This window comes from Salvelinus alpinus, chromosome 1, assembly GCF_045679555.1.
Source record: "Salvelinus alpinus chromosome 1, SLU_Salpinus.1, whole genome shotgun sequence".
Classification (NCBI taxonomy): domain Eukaryota; kingdom Metazoa; phylum Chordata; class Actinopteri; order Salmoniformes; family Salmonidae; genus Salvelinus; species Salvelinus alpinus.
The window spans coordinates 54364311-54384801 of NC_092086.1; the positions used below are offsets into that span (position 1 = coordinate 54364311).

Sequence of the window (20491 nt, forward strand, 5' to 3'; positions counted from 1 at the left end):
CTTCTAAAACAAACATGGTTAAATGTCACTTTTATTTATTCATCTGTGATCGAGACATCTGTCATTGCTAGATCTCAAGTAGGAGATATTATCTGTCTGCTTTAGCTGAAACTTGCCGGGCCATAACCATGGTTGGAACACCTTGGACATCCCAACGCCCCGGAGAAAAGGCGAGAAATGTGCTTGTCCTCATTTCTCTCCCATACATTTAATCACAGACCAATCAGGAGAGAGGAACCAAAGAGTTACAGGCTATAACACAAGTGTTTATTCAGAGTAAAGCTGATAAAAATAACATAAAAAAACCTAAACATTAAGACAGGAACTTCCATGAATGTTTGTTGTTTATTTTTCTTCCGTGGGCATGAGCGCAGCGCTCCAAACCTAAAAGAAGCGAAAGTGATGTCTTTCAATGATGAGGGGCAGGACATTCAAAATCAGCACTGATGGGGCGATGTGGTGCTGATGAGGTATTCTAGGAAAAAGAAACCAGAAACGAAAATAAAAAAATACGTCCACACATGGCTGCATGGGAGCCGACGAGAACGATAAGCCAGTGAGGACTAAGGCATGACAGGAGAAGGACGAGGATGGTGGTGGTAGTGGTGTGTGTAGGGGTAGAAGAAAACAAAACCAAGAAATAGCAGATGATGAAAATAAATCGGAGGTACTGTATTAGCAGCAGTTTGTTTTCCTTCTTTTCCTTTTTTTCCTCTTCCTCTTTAATACTGGAGTCTAGAGGTTGGCTCCAGGTTGGCATGGTTTTTAAGTCCAAAAGAGGGGTCGGGGTGGAGGGATAGGGTCAGGGGAGTTACAGGACCTCGTCGCTCTCGGCGGTGTGGAGCTGTGTGTCGTCTGCGTCGGTCATACTGCTCTCCTGCGACTCCTCCACCTCAGCTGCTGGGGACAAGGTGGAGGTTAGAGGTCAAAGCATGGCTCCTGACACTGACATTTTTCAGCTTCCTTCTTAAAGTAACATAGACAGACAGAGAAACCTGACCATATTGGCATTTTCGCCCTAAGATATGTACTTTGGTGGTAGGCCACTTGGCTACACCTTTCTGGAATGTTTCACATATACTATTCAAATACGGACGTATATTGACTCAATTATTTACTACTAGTACTCAATGTTTAATTTTAAGGCTGTCAAATATTTTGCATTTGCATAAATGATGCAACTCATAACAAATGTACAGGCCATTGCCATCATTAACAGGGAACTAAATGGTCATAGCCATGTGTCAGTCGGTCATGGCAGTCACAATGGTTGTACCTGAGTCATAGGGGTAGTCCTCAGTGACAGGCTCCTCGTCGTCAGGGAGGTACCTCTTGTCTATGGCCTCTTTGATCTGATTGTTGGCTCCTTTGGGATCCAGGTCCATGGCCCAGGAGAAATTCATCAATGCCAAGTGGGTCTGGCCCAGCTTCTTATACACCTGAGGGGAGCAATAGGGAAGAAAGCATATTAGAGCAGGACACACCATCCATACGAATACATTCGTAAACTAGGAAATATGTCACTAAACCCCTACCTACATTTACATATTGCCACAATTACCTCAACTTACCCATACCCCTGCACATTGACTCGGTACCAGTACCCTTTGTATATAGCCTCATTATTGTTATTTTATTGGGTTACTATTTCTCCTTTAGTTTATTTAGCAAATGTTTCTTACTTTTTAAAAACTCTGCATTGTTGGTTAAGGGCTCGTAAGTAAGCATTTCACAGTAAGGTCTACACTACACCTGTTATATTCGGCGCATGTGACGAATAAAATTTGATGTCAAACATCTCATAGCTATTTAGTCCATTGTACAAAGTCAGACTATATGAGATTTGAGAGGCAAGTGTAAAGTGGTCTATTAATATCAAAGTGACAGTAAATTCTTCACTTATGGTCAGCTCCTTTCCTCATAATCCCCACAAAGAAAATAAAAGTTTACATTTGCTTACCTTTCCTATTAAAAAGTAAACAAGGGACTCTTTGGGCACTATTTGTTTCAGCTCTTCAAGCTCTTGAAGAGCCGCCTGAAAAGGGAACACAAAAAACTGTTTGCTTAGACTTAACCAATAGAAAATACAGTGAACAATGATAATATTAATACGGAAGAGGAATTGTGCTGAAAAGTAGGTTAGCCAGTGTTCACTTGTGAAATGCAATATGGACCTACCTTGTACTTTTCATTAGCGAAGAGGATGGAGGCCCTGTGAAATTTGCATAGAGGGTTCTTGGGGTCTATGTTGATCGCTCTATTCAGGGTTTCTAAAGCATGGTCAGACTTCTTCAGTGCATGCTGAACCTGTGTGGAAACAACAGGAAACATGGAGCACGTTAGTTAGTGTGCCATAAAGAACATTGGAGAAAGGACTCAAGTACCAAATGTAAAATACTACAGGCTTTGAAAATAGTAATAATAATACATATGATTTATAAAGTGTTTTTCTAAAACATAAAGATGGTTAAAAAAAAAAAAAAATTAATCAGCATGCAATGTCTTGAAGTGCCCTGACAGACTAAGTGAGCTGAAAGAGACTGAGTGTAGCGGGCCACTCACCACTCCGATGTGGCAGAGGAGCACAGAGCTCTGAGGGTTGATGCTAAGTGCCTTCTTGAAGTGAATCTCTGCCAGGTTGAACTTCTCCTGCTTATAGTAAATCATCCCCAAGCCATACCTGGAGATGGAGGGATAGAAAGAGAGACGGAGAGAGGAGAGAGAGAGGTGAGATAACAAGTGTCTCCCATAATCCTGAATTATTCACTAACATCAAAATAAGACGTTTTAGCTTTAATTCTTTACTAAGACTTCAGATTATTAATCTGCATTAAGGTAATACAGTGCTGTGTTCGAGAACACCTCAAGCGAGACCGATTCAAGACCAAGACCGAAAGGTGGGGGGGCGAGACCGAGTCGAGACCGGGAGGGGGACAAAGGGACCGAGACATAGTCAAGACCAGAAAAATGTGAGTCCAATTCAAGACCATGACGGTAATTTTGTCAAATCCCCACCATAAGTGTTCAAAATGTCCAGTATTTCTATGTTCATATTTCAGAACATATGGATTCTTTAGATATTCAGAATAGTGAAAAAATGCATACTGGGGGAAAAGAGAGCCAATCTACGAATTATTCCTAACCCAAACACAGTGGGGAACAATAGGCCTTCTATAGGCTAAGGTTTTATAAAATTATGATTATAATAATGCTAATTCTATTATTTTCAATGTAGTTTGATTTAATCTCTTCTTTTCAACAAAAACTGAAAAGGGTTAACGCTGCAGAGAAAAAAATTATCCAATCAGGATTTCTTTGCTGGTCTCTGGGGAGATAAATATACCTAGCTAAGTCAGCCATTGGCTAGGCCATCAGAAGCTAGAAAAAGGCTTCTGCTTTTCAACTGTAATAGGGCAAAATTTTGGAGTGACAATGAAATCAACCAATCACATTGACTTAATGAGTGGGACCGTTTTTTACAAAAACATGGACATTTCTGCACTTTTGAAGGCCGACAGGTCACTGCGCAATAGCGAGCAGTAGGTTTCCCACGGTCTAGCTAGCTAGCTTTTGTTGTCGGCTAGTTTGCAGCGGCTGCAGCAGGTGTTATCAAGGAGGATGTTGTTGCTAATTTGTTAGATTCTCCTTTTTCAAGAATAACTTTCAACAATAAGTTTTATTGTAGCACGCTTGCTGTTAGCCAACTCTTTGAAAATAACTTGTGAGAAACAGTGTTGCATTTAAAGTGAAACTGACAGCATTTTAGCAACATAAAATCGTATACAAATCTGTTCATATACACACTAGGAAGAATGACACTTAAATTCTGACAAGCAACCACTGGTCATTTTCACGTTTCATAAATTCTTAGAATGTTTGGGAATTACGTATACTAAGGCATTTGTGTAAATTCTATAGCAATATAAAGTGGGAAAGCGGCCGTGCATTTGGACAATTAATAGTTCCTGCAGTTAATAAAAATTAATAAAAACATGTTTGTCCAGGACCCGGAGTCTACACAGACTGGTGCGCTATAGCCAATCAGAGCTACAGTAGACCTTTATGTAAACATGCCATTTGCTACATGGGCCGGCAATCATTCACTTTGAACTGGACTGTGTTTACAGGAAGTTGTAACAGCGCAACTCATTCGCCAAAAGCCACAAAATACACGCAAATGGATTTCTGCAAATATGTTAACGACACGGGAGTCCTCTTACATTTGGGAACTTTACATTTCTATTGATCAAACAACCATGAAAAGGTAGGCTCTCTCACTCAGTTATGCACATCAACAAGACCAACAACTAATGCTAGCCAGAGCAAGAGGAGATAAAATCTAACGAAGGAACATTAGATAAACACTCTCAAACGTTTTCAGCTAAACAATGGGGAATTATAGCCTCATCCTTCTGCAGCTTGCCTGCCAATGCATGCTTGTCCCAACCAAGCACCTAAGCTAACTGGCTAAAGTTGGCTAGTTTGCTAACTAGCTACTTCCAGACACAAATGTGAGAACACCTCACTCTGACCATTTTACTTGATGTAGAAAAGCTGGTTACATGTAATCTAGAGCATTCTTGACTAACTATAATTTTTTTTTGCCTATGTTTACTGACACCGGTCATATTCAGTAGGTGTTGTGCGTTCGTAAATTCATCAGTTATTCTGCGCTCTGGCACACTCAGACGAGAGTGCTCTGAAATCAGAGTAGATAGCCAGAGTGAATTTGCGAATGCAAGAGATATGCTAACTGTATAACAGTCGTTCAAGTTCTTGCTAGCTAACCAAATGACACCTGCATCTCTAGCTTTGTATAGCCACCAAAAAACGATATGAGGGGGGGGGGAGTCACTCACTCCTCCAATGGCATGACATCCTGCAAGCTAGCTAGCTAGCAAACATTAGGCTCCATGTTTTTAGCTTGCTACATAAATAGATATCCTAGCCTATTAGCCACGTTATGACGGACTTGTGATCATTCCCTTGCTAGTTTGATTGTATTGACATTCCCAACCTTAGTTACATTCATCCGTTTTTATATTGAGTCATTGAAACTGAAACAATGCATCCCGAATGGAGGCAGCAAACAATGGAAAAGGCCAGCTGTGATTTTAAAACCTGATATTTTTTGGATTACCAAGAAATGTATTGGTGAATTATAGGGATGCACCGATATGACATTTTTGGCCAATACAGATATCCGATATTTTCCGTGCCAAAAAAAACGACACCGACATTTACAATTTTAGCGGCCTTTTAAGCATTTTAAGTTAGTTGAAACACACAGACCAAAAAGTTATTTTGTTGGTATTTACGCATGTCCCAATTACCAGTAAAACCTAATCAAAACCTATTTCTTTCAATTACTTGCTGTGCTGTGTCGTTGTTCATTTGTTCAGTCGTTTCATTCTCAACCATAATAGAGCATTTTCACATCTATTACGATTGTAATTCAGATTTTGTCACATCCACTATCACTCCAAGGTTGTGCACTAACTCACCAGGCATTGTAGTGGCGTGTGTTGACTCTGATGGCGTTACGGAAGCAGGCCAGAGCCTTCTCCAGCTCCTCTGTGAGGACAAACTCATGGCCTAGCAGCGTGTAGGCGTAGGCAAAGCCCGGGTTCACCTGGATGGCACGCTGGAAGAACTTAATGGCTATGTCATGCTCCCTCTGCAGACTGAAACAGTTACCAGCCACGCACCATGCCTAAGGGGACAAAGAGAGAGAGAGTTGGGGAGGAGGGAAGGAATAGAAGAGGAGCGGAAGGAGCAAAAATATGGATCTTTTAAATTAAGGCAACCATACTCCAAGACAGAATCACTTGTAAGCATTTCCCAATGGAAAAGTCTCAATTGAACATACTTTTTAGCCCAGGACTAGACATGTGGATACGGTACATGCAACTGTTTGTCCCAGTGTGTTAGTTAACTATGTACCTCTGGTGAATTCTTGTCCATGTCGGTGAGGTCTTTGGACAGGGCCGACAGGGCCACGTCCTTCTGCAAGTGCCAAAGGGTGGTGGAGTAAATCTCCATGCCCTCCACCCGGTAGCTCTCGATGCGCCGCACCTCTGAGAAGATCCTCTCCGCCTGCAGGGAGGGGACAGGAGGCAAATAGTGAGAAAAGTTTATAAATCGAGCCATTGAGAAGTAGCAGAAGCCACCATAACACAGCCATCGACCACTCTTTGCATCCATTTGACAGTCTTAACCCTGTGAAAATATAGTAAGGACAGGAGCACATCTAGCTTCAGATGCCCACAATCCCTGTTTTAGGTATGAAAGATGAACCTAGCAAAAGAAGGCTCTCCCTTACCTGCATGTATTCGGCCAGCTCAAAGTGGGCCCTGCCGATCTGTCCCAGGACCCACCCTGTGTTGTAGTGATGGGAAGGCAGCTGGCTCAGGATGCTGATAGCCTCCTTACAATTGTAAGAGCAGAGGGCCAGGTACCCCCGGCCGATGTCTCGCATCAGCGACATCAGGCCATCTGGAACACAGAGGGAAAAGAGGGGTTTGGAGATAAGGACTTGTGATGGCATCTTTGTAAGGACATTGTATGACAAGGCGGCTAATAAGACTATAGAAATGTAGTACAATTATAACAGCAACTTAATAAAAAAAGTCAGAAAACTACTACATTACTTTGACATTGTTTTTAATGGCAGTGTATCCCTACACCTCAACATCTTGACATGGTCAGGCAAAGAAGACTGAAAGTCAAAGTGTGAGAGTTAATTCTAACAGTGTCCCAGCTCACCTGCAGCAGCCTTCTGCAGACTGAAGGCCTGGAACTGAGGAGAGCCCATACTGACTTTCCCGTCTGTCATGGACGAGTCCAGCTTGAGGATCTCAATGCTCTCGTTCAGGTTGGATGGGGTGATGCCTCCCTTGCCCATTTTTGACTTGGTCTTCCGGTTGGGGATTTTGGTGGGGAACTTCATTTTCAGCTTCTTGCTATTCTCCTGTTGAGTAATGTTTGTTTGTGTTTAGCATCTCAAAGACCTCTGCTAACATCAGAACCATGTCTGCCCCCCCCCCCCCCCCTTTTGATATTTGGTAATAGGAAAAAGAGGAAAAATAACATCTTTGCCAAGAATCTCAGCAGCACAACCCAGACGGGCAGTCTGTTTTGAGCCAACCTCTATTCTATATAGAACAAAATAATACATATAAAATGCAATCTCTGCTCATAAATATCATAACACTACTTAAAATGCTAGACTTGAGAGCAAACTGATGTTTTTGTTTTCCTGGTTCAAAAGATGCACCACAAATCTTACTGTCCATCTCAATTCCAATATTTGGGTATATGTTTAAAGGAAAAATCCACTCAAACTCTGAGTCTCTGCTATGTTACCTTGGCAGTAGAGCTGGCACTGGTGAAGAGTCTGGAGCTCCGTCTGGGCTGCACGTTGGGGGGAGCAGCGATTGTGGGGCTCAGCACTTGAGGCGTAGTACTACAGTAGGCACAGACAAACAGAGCACAACAATTGTCATCAGGTCTTCATACTTAGACAACCACTAGCACAGAGCACACCAACGCCATGAGTGACATTTTGACCAAGCAAAAATGCTGCAGTGTTTCAAGTTTAAAGCACAACACTTGACTCAAAACAAGTATGGATCACAATTTCATAACATTTACACAATTTCACCCTGCATGAATTCTCACTGAAAATAAACAAGTATTGTGAGGACAGCTGTCTTTTTTGGCAATATCTCTGCATTTCCATACTGTAAACATGGGTCCATATGGGCCTTGTAATGAGCACATACCTGGTCTGTGGGGGGGCAGTGGTCTGAGTCTGGTTGAAGGAGATAGGGATGATCTCCCTGCTGTTGCCACTCTGTGCAAACACCGACTTCGTCCCCGGCTGGCTGATTCTTGCTACAGACTGAAGAGGGAAAAGTGGGAACAAAGCTATTTAAAATACATTTTTAAAAAATGGCCAACAAAACATCTTTGACCTCCATTGTTCAATCCGTTACTGAAATTAAAGGAATCTCCTCTGAAGTTGAAATGTTTTCTATTCAGCGTGCATAGAACGATTTTTACACACAGTATGTTGCTCTTCGATTAACACTCCAAATAGGAGAGCCACATAGCGGTTGGCGTGTTGTCTTCATTATAGCGATGACGCGTGCGTACCTTCTTTGGTGGGACTCCGGAAGGGGGTGGCTCCATCCCCGAGCCACTGTGAGAGTAGTTCTGCAGATACAAGGGGTCCCCTGGGCTGGGCTCCAGGGGCAATATTCCAAAACTGGGAATAAGATCATTCAAATGGATTCTCAGTATATCTCATCTACATTGTTGACTTATTCAGCTCTGTATAATTTAGCCTATCATGCAGAAGTCCCCATGGAGGCCATTTACATCCAGTTGCAGTACCAGAGAAGCCTTTAACGGAGGTAGAAAAGCCCTCACAGAACAAAACCGTCGTAGAGGACAGAGGAAAAGCAGTAATCAAGACGTCCTCTGAAGCCAGTTATCATTACAGTCTCCCTAATTACAGGCTAGTGGACAATGGAGTTGGAGGATGAATGAATGAATGATAGACCAGCATGTACTGCAGCCAGGTGCACAATATCAAATTATAACCTAGATAATGTTACTTGACTACAATTTTCAAAGCCATGGACAAATTACAAGCGGAGTGATCGCTGACAATATAATAATGTTCTGAGGAGATTGCCAATGCATATGCCTCTATAATGTAGGGTGTCAAATTAAAAATGCATATTTTGACCAATGGGTAAAATAACATTAAATTGGGCAAAATAACATTCAATTGGGCAGATACTCCTCGAAGAAAACCAATGCTCCAAATCTCATGTCTCTATCATAATCCATTCAAATGTTAGAGTTTTCACCCTTGTAGGATGACTAAATCAATGGAGGCCAGAGAAGAAGTGGTCAAAATACAGGAAAATAGCATTGCGTCTGCTAGGCTGGATGCTGTGCGAGAATTAATAAGGTAAATACAGGCTCACCGTTTAACTCATCATCTTTCTTATAAAATGCGCAGGACATTAAACAATATAGAGGTAAGATAGATAGCGATTTTGAGACATATGTAATGCTTCCATATTTTAGTAGGAACTTTTCGTATTAATGTGAAATTCCTGCTCTACTTCAAAGATTTCTCACAAAAACAAACGTATCTCTGTGAAATGTCAACGGAGCATTGAGTGTGTACCAAGCTTTTATCTTCAAAGCCTTTTACATTTCAATTCAGCTCGTGTCATGCTAATTTAGCTTTTTGCGACCCGCGGAAACAACTTTGAAGACAACAACCACAAAATGCTAAATCCTTAAAAGTTATGAGAAACCTGCACCGCTCTGTCAACAAAGCTTAGTGCTTATTAACGGATGTATTAGGTTACGAAATTTGTTAGAACATGAATAATCATATTTGTCTTGGTAAAATGTATTTTATAAACATAAGGAAGTGAAATTGAATCACCAAAGTGCATTTTTACCCACTCTGGGCAGAGTGGATGGACACCCTACATAATGACACTGTAAAAGTAGTCAGTGGGAAACATGTGGGAGTGCCTCAACACACAGAGAATACACGCCACACTCAAAATACAGTGCCAGACGACACTTATGAGCAGATAGATAACGCGTGCCTGTGTCAATCCACTTATGATAAAACAGCCCAACACATGTAATAGAGCCACTACTGAGAAAAAACATCTTATTTGTGTGTACGGGTTGAGACCACCAGTACCTGGGCGTTAGGGGGCTGAGTGCTGCCGGTCCCCCCAGTAGACTGCGCCCACTCTTGGGTTTGTTCTGCACTTGTTTGGATAGCAGGGAGCCGCCTGTACCCAGAGGCCCTACGGTGTCCGGGGAGATGACGTTCAGAGAGTCTGTGTTCAGAGACGAGTACTTTGAGTTGGAAGACTCCAGGTTCAGTCTGTTTAATTCCTACAGGGGAGGGAAAGGGAACGAGACAGCAGTTGTCAGTTCTTCATTGCACATTTGGATAGGCAGGTTATTAGAAAGAACTGTGATCTTTGCTTGTGAAGTGTTATTTATCATAAAGCGTTCATTAGGGGTGTAACGGTTCACCAAACCCACGGTTCAGTACATATTGCGTTTTTTGGGTCACGGTTCGGTACAGTGGAAAATTAAATGCCAAACGTTACTGTAGATAATTTTAGTGTTGGCAAAAGATGTCAAACGAACCAAGGAATAGATCATGAGCCATATAATGTAGGGCCCTATAAAATCTGTTTCAATTATTTTTTTTTACCTGGTTTCATTTAGTTTTTCAGGTTCACTCAAAAATTGGAGGTCCTGGGGCCTCCCGAGTGGCGCAGCGGTCTAAGGCACTACATTGAAGAATCTCAAATATATTTAGATGTGTTTAATTACTACTTGATTACACATGTGTTATTTCATAGTTTGTCTTCACTGTTATTCTACAATGTAGAAAATAGTAAAATAAAGAAAAATCCTTGAATGAGTAGGTGTCCAAATTTGGATGGTACTGTGTGTGTATATACATTACCGTTCAAAAGTTTGGGGTCACTTAGAAATGTTTTTGTTTTTGAAAGAAAAGCACATTTTTCCCCCATTAAAATAACATAAAATTGATCAGCAATACAGTGTAGACATTGTTAATGTTGTAAATGACTATTGTAGCTGGAAACGGCAGATTTTTTATGGAAAATCTACATTGGCGTACAAAGGCCCATTATCAGCATCCATCACTCCTGTGTTCCAATGGCACGTTGTGTTAGCTAATCCAAGTTTATCATTTTAAAAAGGGTAATTGATCATTAGAAAAACCTTTTGCAATTATGTTAGCACAGCTGAAAACTGTTGTTCTGATTAAAGAAGCAATAAAACTGGCCTTCTTTAGACTAGTTGAGTATCTGGAGCGTCAGTATTTTTGGGTTCGATTACAGGCTCAAAATGGCTAGAAACAAAACACTTTCTTCTGAAGCCCGTCAGTCTATTCTTGTTCTGAGAAATGAAGGCTATTCCATGCGAGAAATTGGCAAGAAACTGAAGATCTCGTACAACGTTGTGTACTACTCCCTTCACAGAACGGCGCAAACTGGCTCTAACCAGAATAGAAAGAGTGGGAGGCCCCGGTGCACAACTGAGCAAGAGGACAAGTACATTAGAGTGTCTAGTTTGAGAAACAGACGCCTCACAAGTCTTCAACTGGCAGCTTCATTAAATAGTACCCGCAAAACACCAGTCTCAATGTCAACAGTGAAGAGGTGATTCCGGGATGCTGGCATTCTAGGTAGAGTTTCAAAGAAAAAGCCATATCTTAGACTGGCCAATAAAAAGAAAAGATTAAGATGAGCAAAAGAACACAGACACTGGACAGAGGAACTCTGCCTAGAAGGCCAGTATCCCGGAATTGCCTCTTCACTGTTGACATTGAGACTGGTGTTTTGCGGGTACTATTTAATGAAGCTGCCAGATGAACTTGGATTAGCTAACACAACGTGCCATCGAAACACAGGAGTGATGGTTGCTGATAATGGGCCTCTGTATGCCTATGTAGATATTCCTTTTTTTATATATATATATATATATATATATATATATATATATATATATATATATATATATATATATATATATATATATATATATATATAGCTACAATAGTAATTTACAACATTAACAATGTCTACACTGTATTTCTGATCAATTTATGTTCTTTTAAAATGGAGAAAAAAAAAAAGCTTTTCTTTCAAAAACAAGGATATTTCTATGTGACCCCAAACTTTTGAACGGTAGTGTGTGTGTGTGCACACACACACACACACACACACACACACACACACACACACACACACACACACCCACACACACACACACACACACACACACACACACACACACACACACACACACACACACACACACACACACACACGTGTGTGTACATAAAAAATATATATATATACATTTGGGTTCACATTGCAGACCAAACCGAGGTCCCCGTACCAAACAGTTCAGTAAGAATAAGTTTACTGTTACACCCCTAGTGTTCACAGATCACCTTCTTCCACAGTCCCAACCCCTAACCAAACACCAGGTCAAACACTCTTTCATCTTGGCACCAATGCAATGCAAGCCATCATTGTAAAGAGAGCCGAACCTGGCCTTAGAAAAATATGAACAGGAATACTGGGTTTAAATGGACAGGGGGATGGAGAGTCGAAGGGACGTACTAAGGTGTCCTGGGGCGTCTCCATGAGCACTGTGTCCACCTGGCGGTGGGGCATGTTGTGGCTTGGTGTGTGGGCAGGGCTGATAGGGAACAGGGGAGGGGCTCCACTCCCGCCGCTAAAGAACTGCAGGGACGTCAGTCTGAAGATCTGCTCTGGGTCCGGACGATCGCCTGACAACAAAGATACAGGTTAATACAATCAGCTTAAGAGCAGGGGGAGGGAATAGAGTGGATTTGAGCCTGAGCACTGGTCAGGGAATTCGATTTGGATCTGCCATCATGCTAGGGATTAGGACCAGTGTAAGTTTCTAATTTTTGTCTTACAATGACGAGTGAATCAAACTCTATTGTTAATGCAAATACATATTCTACTCTATCATCTTAACATGCATTATATAACTAACTACCCTACCACCCACCCATCCCAGCTGATTGACTGACTCACCGATCTGACAGAGGGACTCAAACGGAGACCACAGGAAAGGATTCATACTCAGGCTCTTCTGATAACATTCAGAACCTTTGGCCAGACGATCCGTTTTGCTGCACAGACAGAAGGAAGAAGAAAATTATCTTCTCGATATTGAGTGACGCATGTGGGTGACAGGCACGCACGTGCAATCACACAACAAAACACATTGCGCCTGGTTACGTTAATCTAATTCAGAACATTCCAGCTAATATCTTTGTCAGGATTAGCTTGTTCCTGTACCTCAAATCTAATTTATAAGAGGAAGCAACCACTCGCTGGGCATTTATGGTTGTATTACGGTCACACATGTTAGATACCAGACCAATTACCTTTGCTTAACCGCTACATTGGTTTTCCTGACATCACACAGTAATAATGCAACATCATTGTGAAATATACCAGCATACCACGTTGTTGTTTAGAGTCTGATTTCTGATATGGTTAAACCTTAGAAATTGAGACAACAGCATTTTGATTGTGGTTCATGCATGTCTAAATTGTAACATGATGTTCATGACTAAGTGATAATTAAATGCTCGGACATTCTAGCCCACTGGCTGAGCTTACATCATGTTCTAAATACAGTATATCTGTAGAAAAGGACATCCTCTGCTTAGGAGGCTGCTACAGCCCCTTCCTGCATTCAAATAGCCCATTTGAATTGACCAAGGTAACATCCAAATATCATTCACAGACATGCCTTCTCTCCAATTCTCAATTTCTGCTCCCTTTAATTCATTAGCAACACCATGGGAAGCTGAATTAACAAGGTTTCCTTCAGGATACAATAAACAAGTCCATCGCGACAAACAAACATCAAGGCACTGCTACGCCCAACCCTCTTCACTAGGGTGCAACGTCTATCACTCAGTTGCATAGTAAAACATTAGATATTGCTATAGATAGCTAGCACACAAGCAATCAACTCTCAATTGAAAACGTTCCCCCGAACATGCTTTCGATTGTTCAACAATGAAGTAATGAACATGGTTATCCTACCAATAGATTTGCCCCAATAGGGACAATGTGAAACAGGCAGAGTCTCCAAACTCTGTGACGATGTCCTCCTGGCTCTTCTGTTTGTTCAGGACCCCCCCTGTCAGGATCTGCTCTCCCTCTGCAAGCCTGGGAAGAGAAGAGGACCGGACCACCGATGTGAGCATACAGGTGTCAAAGAGGAAGGGAGCTATGCAGACACTCTGGATTCAAAGCATGCACAATGTCATAGCTATGAGACCTAAAACACCAGACACAAAATAACATCCTTACTTGCTCAGTTCCACACAGCACTTGGCGAGGAGGTATTTGCATTGTGGTGTTGTGCAGCTGTGCCCCTTGAGAAGGCGGTATGCCTTGTAGGCCTTTCCCGAACGATAGTAGCATGTGGCTAACAGAAAGAGGGCCTCCTCCGAATGCACTGTGAGGAGGATAAGAGATGCATCCAAATAATTCATTTGCATAATTTGCACTTAAATTAACATACAGATACATACCCTGACACACACACAAACACCAAAAGCACAATCCCAGATGACTAGGAGTTATAAATATAAATGTTATTAATTTGGCGCCGACATTTTCAGACTTGCATTAGATTCCTTTTGGCATGTGACCAATTTTCATACTTGACATGTTATTTTGATCGACTCACGTCTACGCTATAGCCTAATAGTGCACTGCAGTTTTTTGCGTTCCACATTAAAGCAACAGCAGCCTACAGGCTATTCTATAACAAATGACAATCTGTTCTAAAACCTGTTTTGCATGTGTCAGTCAGGCCCCACAAGCCACCATCATGTCAAAACCTTTCCGGACTATATGTGTGGATTAAAGCAATCAGGTGGAACTGTACAGTTGTCTGCACAGTAATGTTAAGCTGAAAGAGGAGGAGCTCAGCTGTGCTGCAGCATGGACATGATCTTCTTAAGACAAGAGGGGTAGATTTCATTACCTTCAGCATATAGTCTCTCGGCCAGGAACACGGCATCTCTGTAGGCATAGTGGTTTAGTGCATGCCAAACAGCAGCCTAGACACAGGGAGACAAACAAACACATCTGCATCTCTACATATTGTCACACAGCCTACTATGATTGTCTGATCTGGTGGTGGCTCTGACAGCAAGCTTTACAACTCACTAATAATCAATGGCCTAATCAGTCAATAAGCACATGCGTTGATAATACATTATTTGAATACAAAGCTTGCAGCGTATTATAGCGAACTATTCAATCGTATGGCTGGCTGTTAGCTAGATGGCTATGAAATGTTGACACAGCAAACAACCATTAGCTAGTTACATTCGACGGGCAGACAATGCTATATATTTTTTTAAATAATTGGGGGGGGTTTCACTGGTCTAGGGCTTATGCGAATTTCAGTTTTTCGTGGCAAGTGTCAAACATTTAGCTAACGTTATTTCATCGTTCAATACCAACATCTGTGGTCATAGGATAACTTAGCAATTCTAGCTAAGTACCTCAACTCAAATTGAGGTACTTGGCTGTTAGTTGAGGTAACGTTACTTGGCTATGTCAGATCTGATGATGTTTAAGGTTACGGTAGCTGGCAAGTAGATAGCTGCATCAAATGTTCAACAAACGCTATCAATGCAGACAGCAGTTATCCATGTAGCTAGCTAGCACTGAGTAGTTAGCTAACTAGCCAATGGTTTTCAATATTTTCAATTCAGCTGTCAAAATGCCCATTTACAATACAACCTGAAATAACTTAAACCTTGGTCGACATACTAGCTAACGTTAACTTAGATGCTAGCTTAACGACTTTAGCGTTAGCTAATGTTATGTTGCAGGGAGAATGACATCGAAATAATGTCAACCATCATCAATATGATCAGCTGTAATGTTTAGCTAACTAACTAACTGTAGTTAATTTAGATAATGTTATCTGAAAAACTCACTTTACTGTCATAGTCTAAGTTAGTAACGTTAATTAGCTAAGGTTAGCACGGTATGTTAGTCTAGTTTGCCAGTAGCTAACTAGATTACTAACATTAACCAGATAATTTCAAAACAAACGTTGAGGCTCCATAACTAGTAGCGAGTTAACGTCGCTAGCTAAATATGGCTAATGACTGAGCACCTAGTTAGTTGGCACCTACCGCTATCTAATTTCGTATACCTGGCTGACAGTGGCCGTTCAAAAGAGTACCCCTGTGTGGTATATAATGAATAACAGGCACTAGTTTACCGATTTTAACAACGAAGCAACTATTCGGAGAATGCTAGCTGGCTAGGCCAAACCATTTATTCTCAGGCCTCGGTGTAGCAGTAGTGGACCTTTCTGGTAGGGAGGTAACCATGCAGGCCACAATACATTCCTCTTGTCCTGCATGTGACAGTTCTCTTCTTGGTATAGCAAACTGCTTCGTTACCTGAACAGGTTCCTGCAGCACCGTCATTCCGTTGTCAGGCTCCTTCTCTCGTCCACTGTTTTTTGTTTCCCTCTTTCTTCAGTTCCTTTCTTAGTTCAGTATCCAGGCCAGAAGTAGCTCTGAAGATTTGAACACAACGACCGTTACCGACCATGCCGAAAGCTCCCGAACATATCCGAAACAGATGCAAACGTATCAGTTTACGAATAGAATCGAAGACCAACGGAAATAACCGAAACGGTTGTTAGCTGAAATATAAACTCGTATATCAACCATAGAGATCGATAGAACTAATCTTTATATCTGTTACTTTTCATATGGTATGTATCAATTTCTGGATGTCCATCATCCATTTCATATGATATGTTACGAAATGCAATTCCTACAATATGTCACGAATTTCAAAACGTATGATATGTTACGCATTCCAATTTGTTGTTGCCAACGTTAGCTAGGCTAAGGGTTGGGGTTAGGGTTAAGGTTAGGAGTTAGTTAAAAGGGTTAGCTAACATGCTAAGTAGCTAAAAACGTAGTAAGTAGTTGAAAAGTTGCTAATTAGCTAAAATGCTAAAGTTGTCCATGATGAGAATCGAAAACGGTCACGTTACCAACAACTCTCCTTTCATTTTTTCTTTAACAGGGCTTGACATTAACTTTTTTTAGCCACTTGTAAGTAGGACAGATTTTTTACTTGTCTGAAAGCTCAATTCAAAAAAAGGTCTGTAATACCATGGGCCAAAAGATGACTGAAAATTGTGTTGTATGATACAAGGAACCACTTCACAAAATATCCTTAATTATTATCACTGGTATTGACAATGGAAGGCTGCTGGTCTCTGATACTATGTATTATATCTCCTGCCATTGTGGCCTTGAGCAAGGCACCTAACCCCCTACAAGGTAAAATAATGCACTGATAGGCTACTGTATAAAACATGTGGTCCTTCAACCCTCCATCTAGAGAGCTACTTGATGTGCAGGATTTTTATCCAACCCTGCTCAAACACACCATATTTAGCTTATCAAGGTCCAGTTTCTTTTACAATGTGGTGTGTTCGAGCAGGGCTGGAGCAAAAGCCTGCACACCCAGTAGCTCCCGTGGACTCTCCAGAATGAGAGTTGGCCACCTTACAACATTACAATTACAGCCAAATACTTTTGATGTCTTTATAAAAAAAATCCCTCATTCAATGAACCAGGGATCAAATTGCTAAAGTGGGTAAGGTTAAAATATTCAGTGTTCAGTGGAGATCTTGACAGCTTAGGAGTTACTTGTCAATTAGGCTATTCTTCTTTCATCTTTTTTTTACCCCCTTTTTCTCCCCAATTTCGTGGTATCCAATTATTAGTAGTTACTGTCTTGTCTCATCGCTACAACTCCCATACGGGCTCGAGAGAGACGAAGGTCGAGAGCCATGCGTCCTCCGAAACACAACCCAACCAAGCCGCACTGCTTCTTAACACAGCGTGCATCCAACCCGGAAGCCAGCCGCACCAATGTGTCGGAGGAAACACCATACACCTAGTGACCTGGTCAGCGTGCATTGCGCCCGGCCCGCCACAGTAGTCGCTAGTGCGCGATGAGACAAGGATATCCCTACCGGCCAAACCCTCCCTAACCCGGACGACGCTGGGCCAATTGTACGTCGCCCCATGGACCTCCCGGTCGCGGCCGGCTGCGACAGAGCCTGGGTTCAAACCCAGAGTCTCTGGTGGCACAGCTAGCACTGCGATGCAGTGCCTTAGACCACTGCGCCACCCGGGAGGCCAATTAGGCTATTCTAATAATATTTTTTTACTTTGTCAGAATTACATGGCCAGTATTGAATAGAGGAGAATCCTAGCCAGTTTTGAGCACTTGAGAGTTGGTTTTACAATCGGAGTATGCTGCATTGGTTTCATCAACTGTGTGTTGGCTGGCCATTTGTGGTTATACACGAGTGCCAGTGCAAAGTTATTTTAGGACATCGGACAGGACAATTACATTAATGCATGGTAATAGCTAAATAGTTACACAAGCGAGATAACTAGTCAAATTACACACATTTTTTAATTAGCTATCTATTTAGTCTGTTGTATATCATTATTTTACCTGCTGCGAAAATGTCTCTCTCTCATCTGGCAATATCCCACTGGCACACACGCAGGTGATGCACACACCATGACTTTCCAGGATTTTCATTGCTAACCAAAAATGGGCTATAACTGGTCAAATAACTCACTAGCAATTATTATCAACAAATGTGCAAACGCGGCTCGCTTTGATCTCAAAAACTCATCTTGCGACTGCATGATTGAAAGAGTGCTCGTGCCTGTCAAATCAAATCAATGGTTATTTGTCATGTGTGCGGAATACAACATGTGTAGACCTTACAGTGAAATGCTTACTTACAGGCTCTAACCAACAGTGCAATTTCTAAGTTAGTCGGGCCGATTGAGGTAGTATGTAGATATTTTTTTTATTTACATTTTTTTATTTCACCTTTATTTAACCAGGTAGGCTAGTTGAGAACAAGTTCTCATTTGCAACTGCGACCTGGCCAAGCTAAAGCATAGCAATTTGACACATACAACCACACAGAGTTACACATGGAATAAACAAAACATAGTCAATAATACAGTAGAACAAAAGAAAACAAAAAGTCTATATACAGTGAGTGCTAATGAGGTAAGATAAGGGAGTTAAGGCAATAAATAGGCCATGGTGGAGAAGTAATTACAATATAGCAATTAAACACTGGAATGGTAGATGTGCAGAAGATGAATGTGCAAGTAGAGATACTGGGGTGCAAAGGAGCAAGATAAATAAATAAATACTGTATGGGGATGAGGTAGGTAGATAGATGGGCTGTTTACAGATGGGCTATGTACAGGTGCAGTGATCTGTGAGCTGCTCTGACAGCTGGTGCTTAAAGCTAGTGAGGGAGATATGAGTCTCCAGCTTCAGAGATTTTTGCAGTTCGTTCCATTCATTGGCAGCAGAGAACTGGAAGGAAAGACGACCAACGGAGGAATTGGCTTTGGGGGTGACCAGTGAGATATACCTGCTGGAGCGCGTGCTACGAGTGGGTGCTGCTATGGTGACCAGTGAGCTGAGATAAGGCGGGGCTTTACCTAGCAGAGACTTGTAGATAACCTGTAGCCAGTGGGTTTGGCGACGAGTATGAAGCGAGGGCCAGCCAACGAGAGCGTACAGGTCGCAATTGTGGGTAGTGTATGGGGCATTGGTGACAAAACAGATGGCACTGTGATAGACTGCATCCAGTTTGTTGAGTAGAGTGTTGGAGGCTATTTTATAGATGACATCACAGAAGTCGAGCATCGGTAGGATGGTCAGTTTTACGAGGGTATGTTTGGCAGCATGAGTCAAGGATGCTTTGTTGCGATATAGGAAGCCGATTCTAGATTTAATTTTGGATTGAAGATGCTTAATGTGAGTCTGGAAGGAGAGTTTACAGTCTAACCAGACACCTAGGTATTTGTAGTTGTCCACGTATTCTAAGTCAGAGCCGTCCAGAGTAGTGATGCTGGACGGGCGAGCAGGTGCGGGAAGTGATTGGTTGAATAGCATGCATTTAGTTTTACTTGCGTTTAAGAGCAGTTGGAGGCCATGGAAGGAGAGTTGTATGGCACTGAAGCTCGTCTGGAGGTTAGTTAACACAGTGTCCAAAGAGGGGCCAGAAGTATACAGAATGGTGTCGTCTGCGTAGAGGTGTATCAGAGAATCACCAGCAGCAAGAGCAACATCATTGATGTATACAGAGAAGAGAGTCGGCCCAAGGATTGAACCCTGTGGCACCCCCATAGAGACTGCAAGAGATCCGGACAACAGGCCCTCCGATTTGACACACTTAACTCTATCAGAGAAGTAGTTGGTAAACCAGGCGAGGCAATCATTTGAGAAACCAAGGCTGTCGAGTCTGCCAATAAGAATGTGGTGATTGACAGAGTCGAAAGCCTTGGCCAGGTCGATGAATACGGCTGCACAGTAATGTCTCTTATCGATGGCGGTTATGATGTCATTTAGGACCTTGAGCGTGGCTGAGGTGCACCCATGACCAGCTCGGAAACCAGATTGCATAGCGGAGAAGGTACGGTGGGATTCGAAATGGTCGGTAATCTGTTTGTTGACTTGGCTTTCGAAGACCTTAGAAAGACAGGGTAGGATAGATATAGGTCTGTAGCAGTTTGGGTCTAGAGTGTCACCCCCTTTGAAGAGGGGGATGACCGTGGCAGCTTTCCAATCTTTGGGAATCTCAGACGATACGAAAGAGAGGTTGAACAGGCTAGTAATAGGGGTTGCAACAATTTCGGCAGATAATTTTAGAAAGAGAGTGTCCAGATTGTCTAGCCCGGCTGATTTGTAGGGGTCCAGATTTTGCAGCTCTTTCAGAACATCAGCTATCTGGA

General features: G+C 42.1%; 1 protein-coding gene across 2 annotated transcripts; it reads right to left on the minus strand.

The window, feature by feature from the left end:
- Positions 1–13: 13 nt before the first annotated feature.
- LOC139580773 (cell division cycle protein 27 homolog) lies at positions 14–16254 on the minus strand. Of its 2 annotated transcripts, none has more exons than XM_071409786.1 (19): positions 16082–16254; positions 14641–14716; positions 13959–14106; positions 13689–13814; positions 12663–12760; positions 12219–12388; positions 9743–9942; positions 8158–8269; positions 7785–7903; positions 7366–7465; positions 6766–6970; positions 6323–6495; positions 5944–6096; positions 5505–5713; positions 2563–2680; positions 2179–2307; positions 1961–2035; positions 1277–1439; positions 14–897 (listed from the first exon to the last, which is right to left on the minus strand). In XM_071409786.1, exons 1-19 carry the CDS (start codon positions 16106–16108, stop codon positions 812–814), a joined length of 2487 nt encoding a protein of 828 aa, XP_071265887.1. In that variant the 5' UTR covers positions 16109–16254; the 3' UTR covers positions 14–811. The 2 variants fall into 2 exon arrangements, with proteins under 2 accessions (XP_071265887.1, XP_071265879.1); XM_071409778.1 differs by having other exon boundaries at positions 661–900.
- Positions 16255–20491: the final 4237 nt, after the last annotated feature.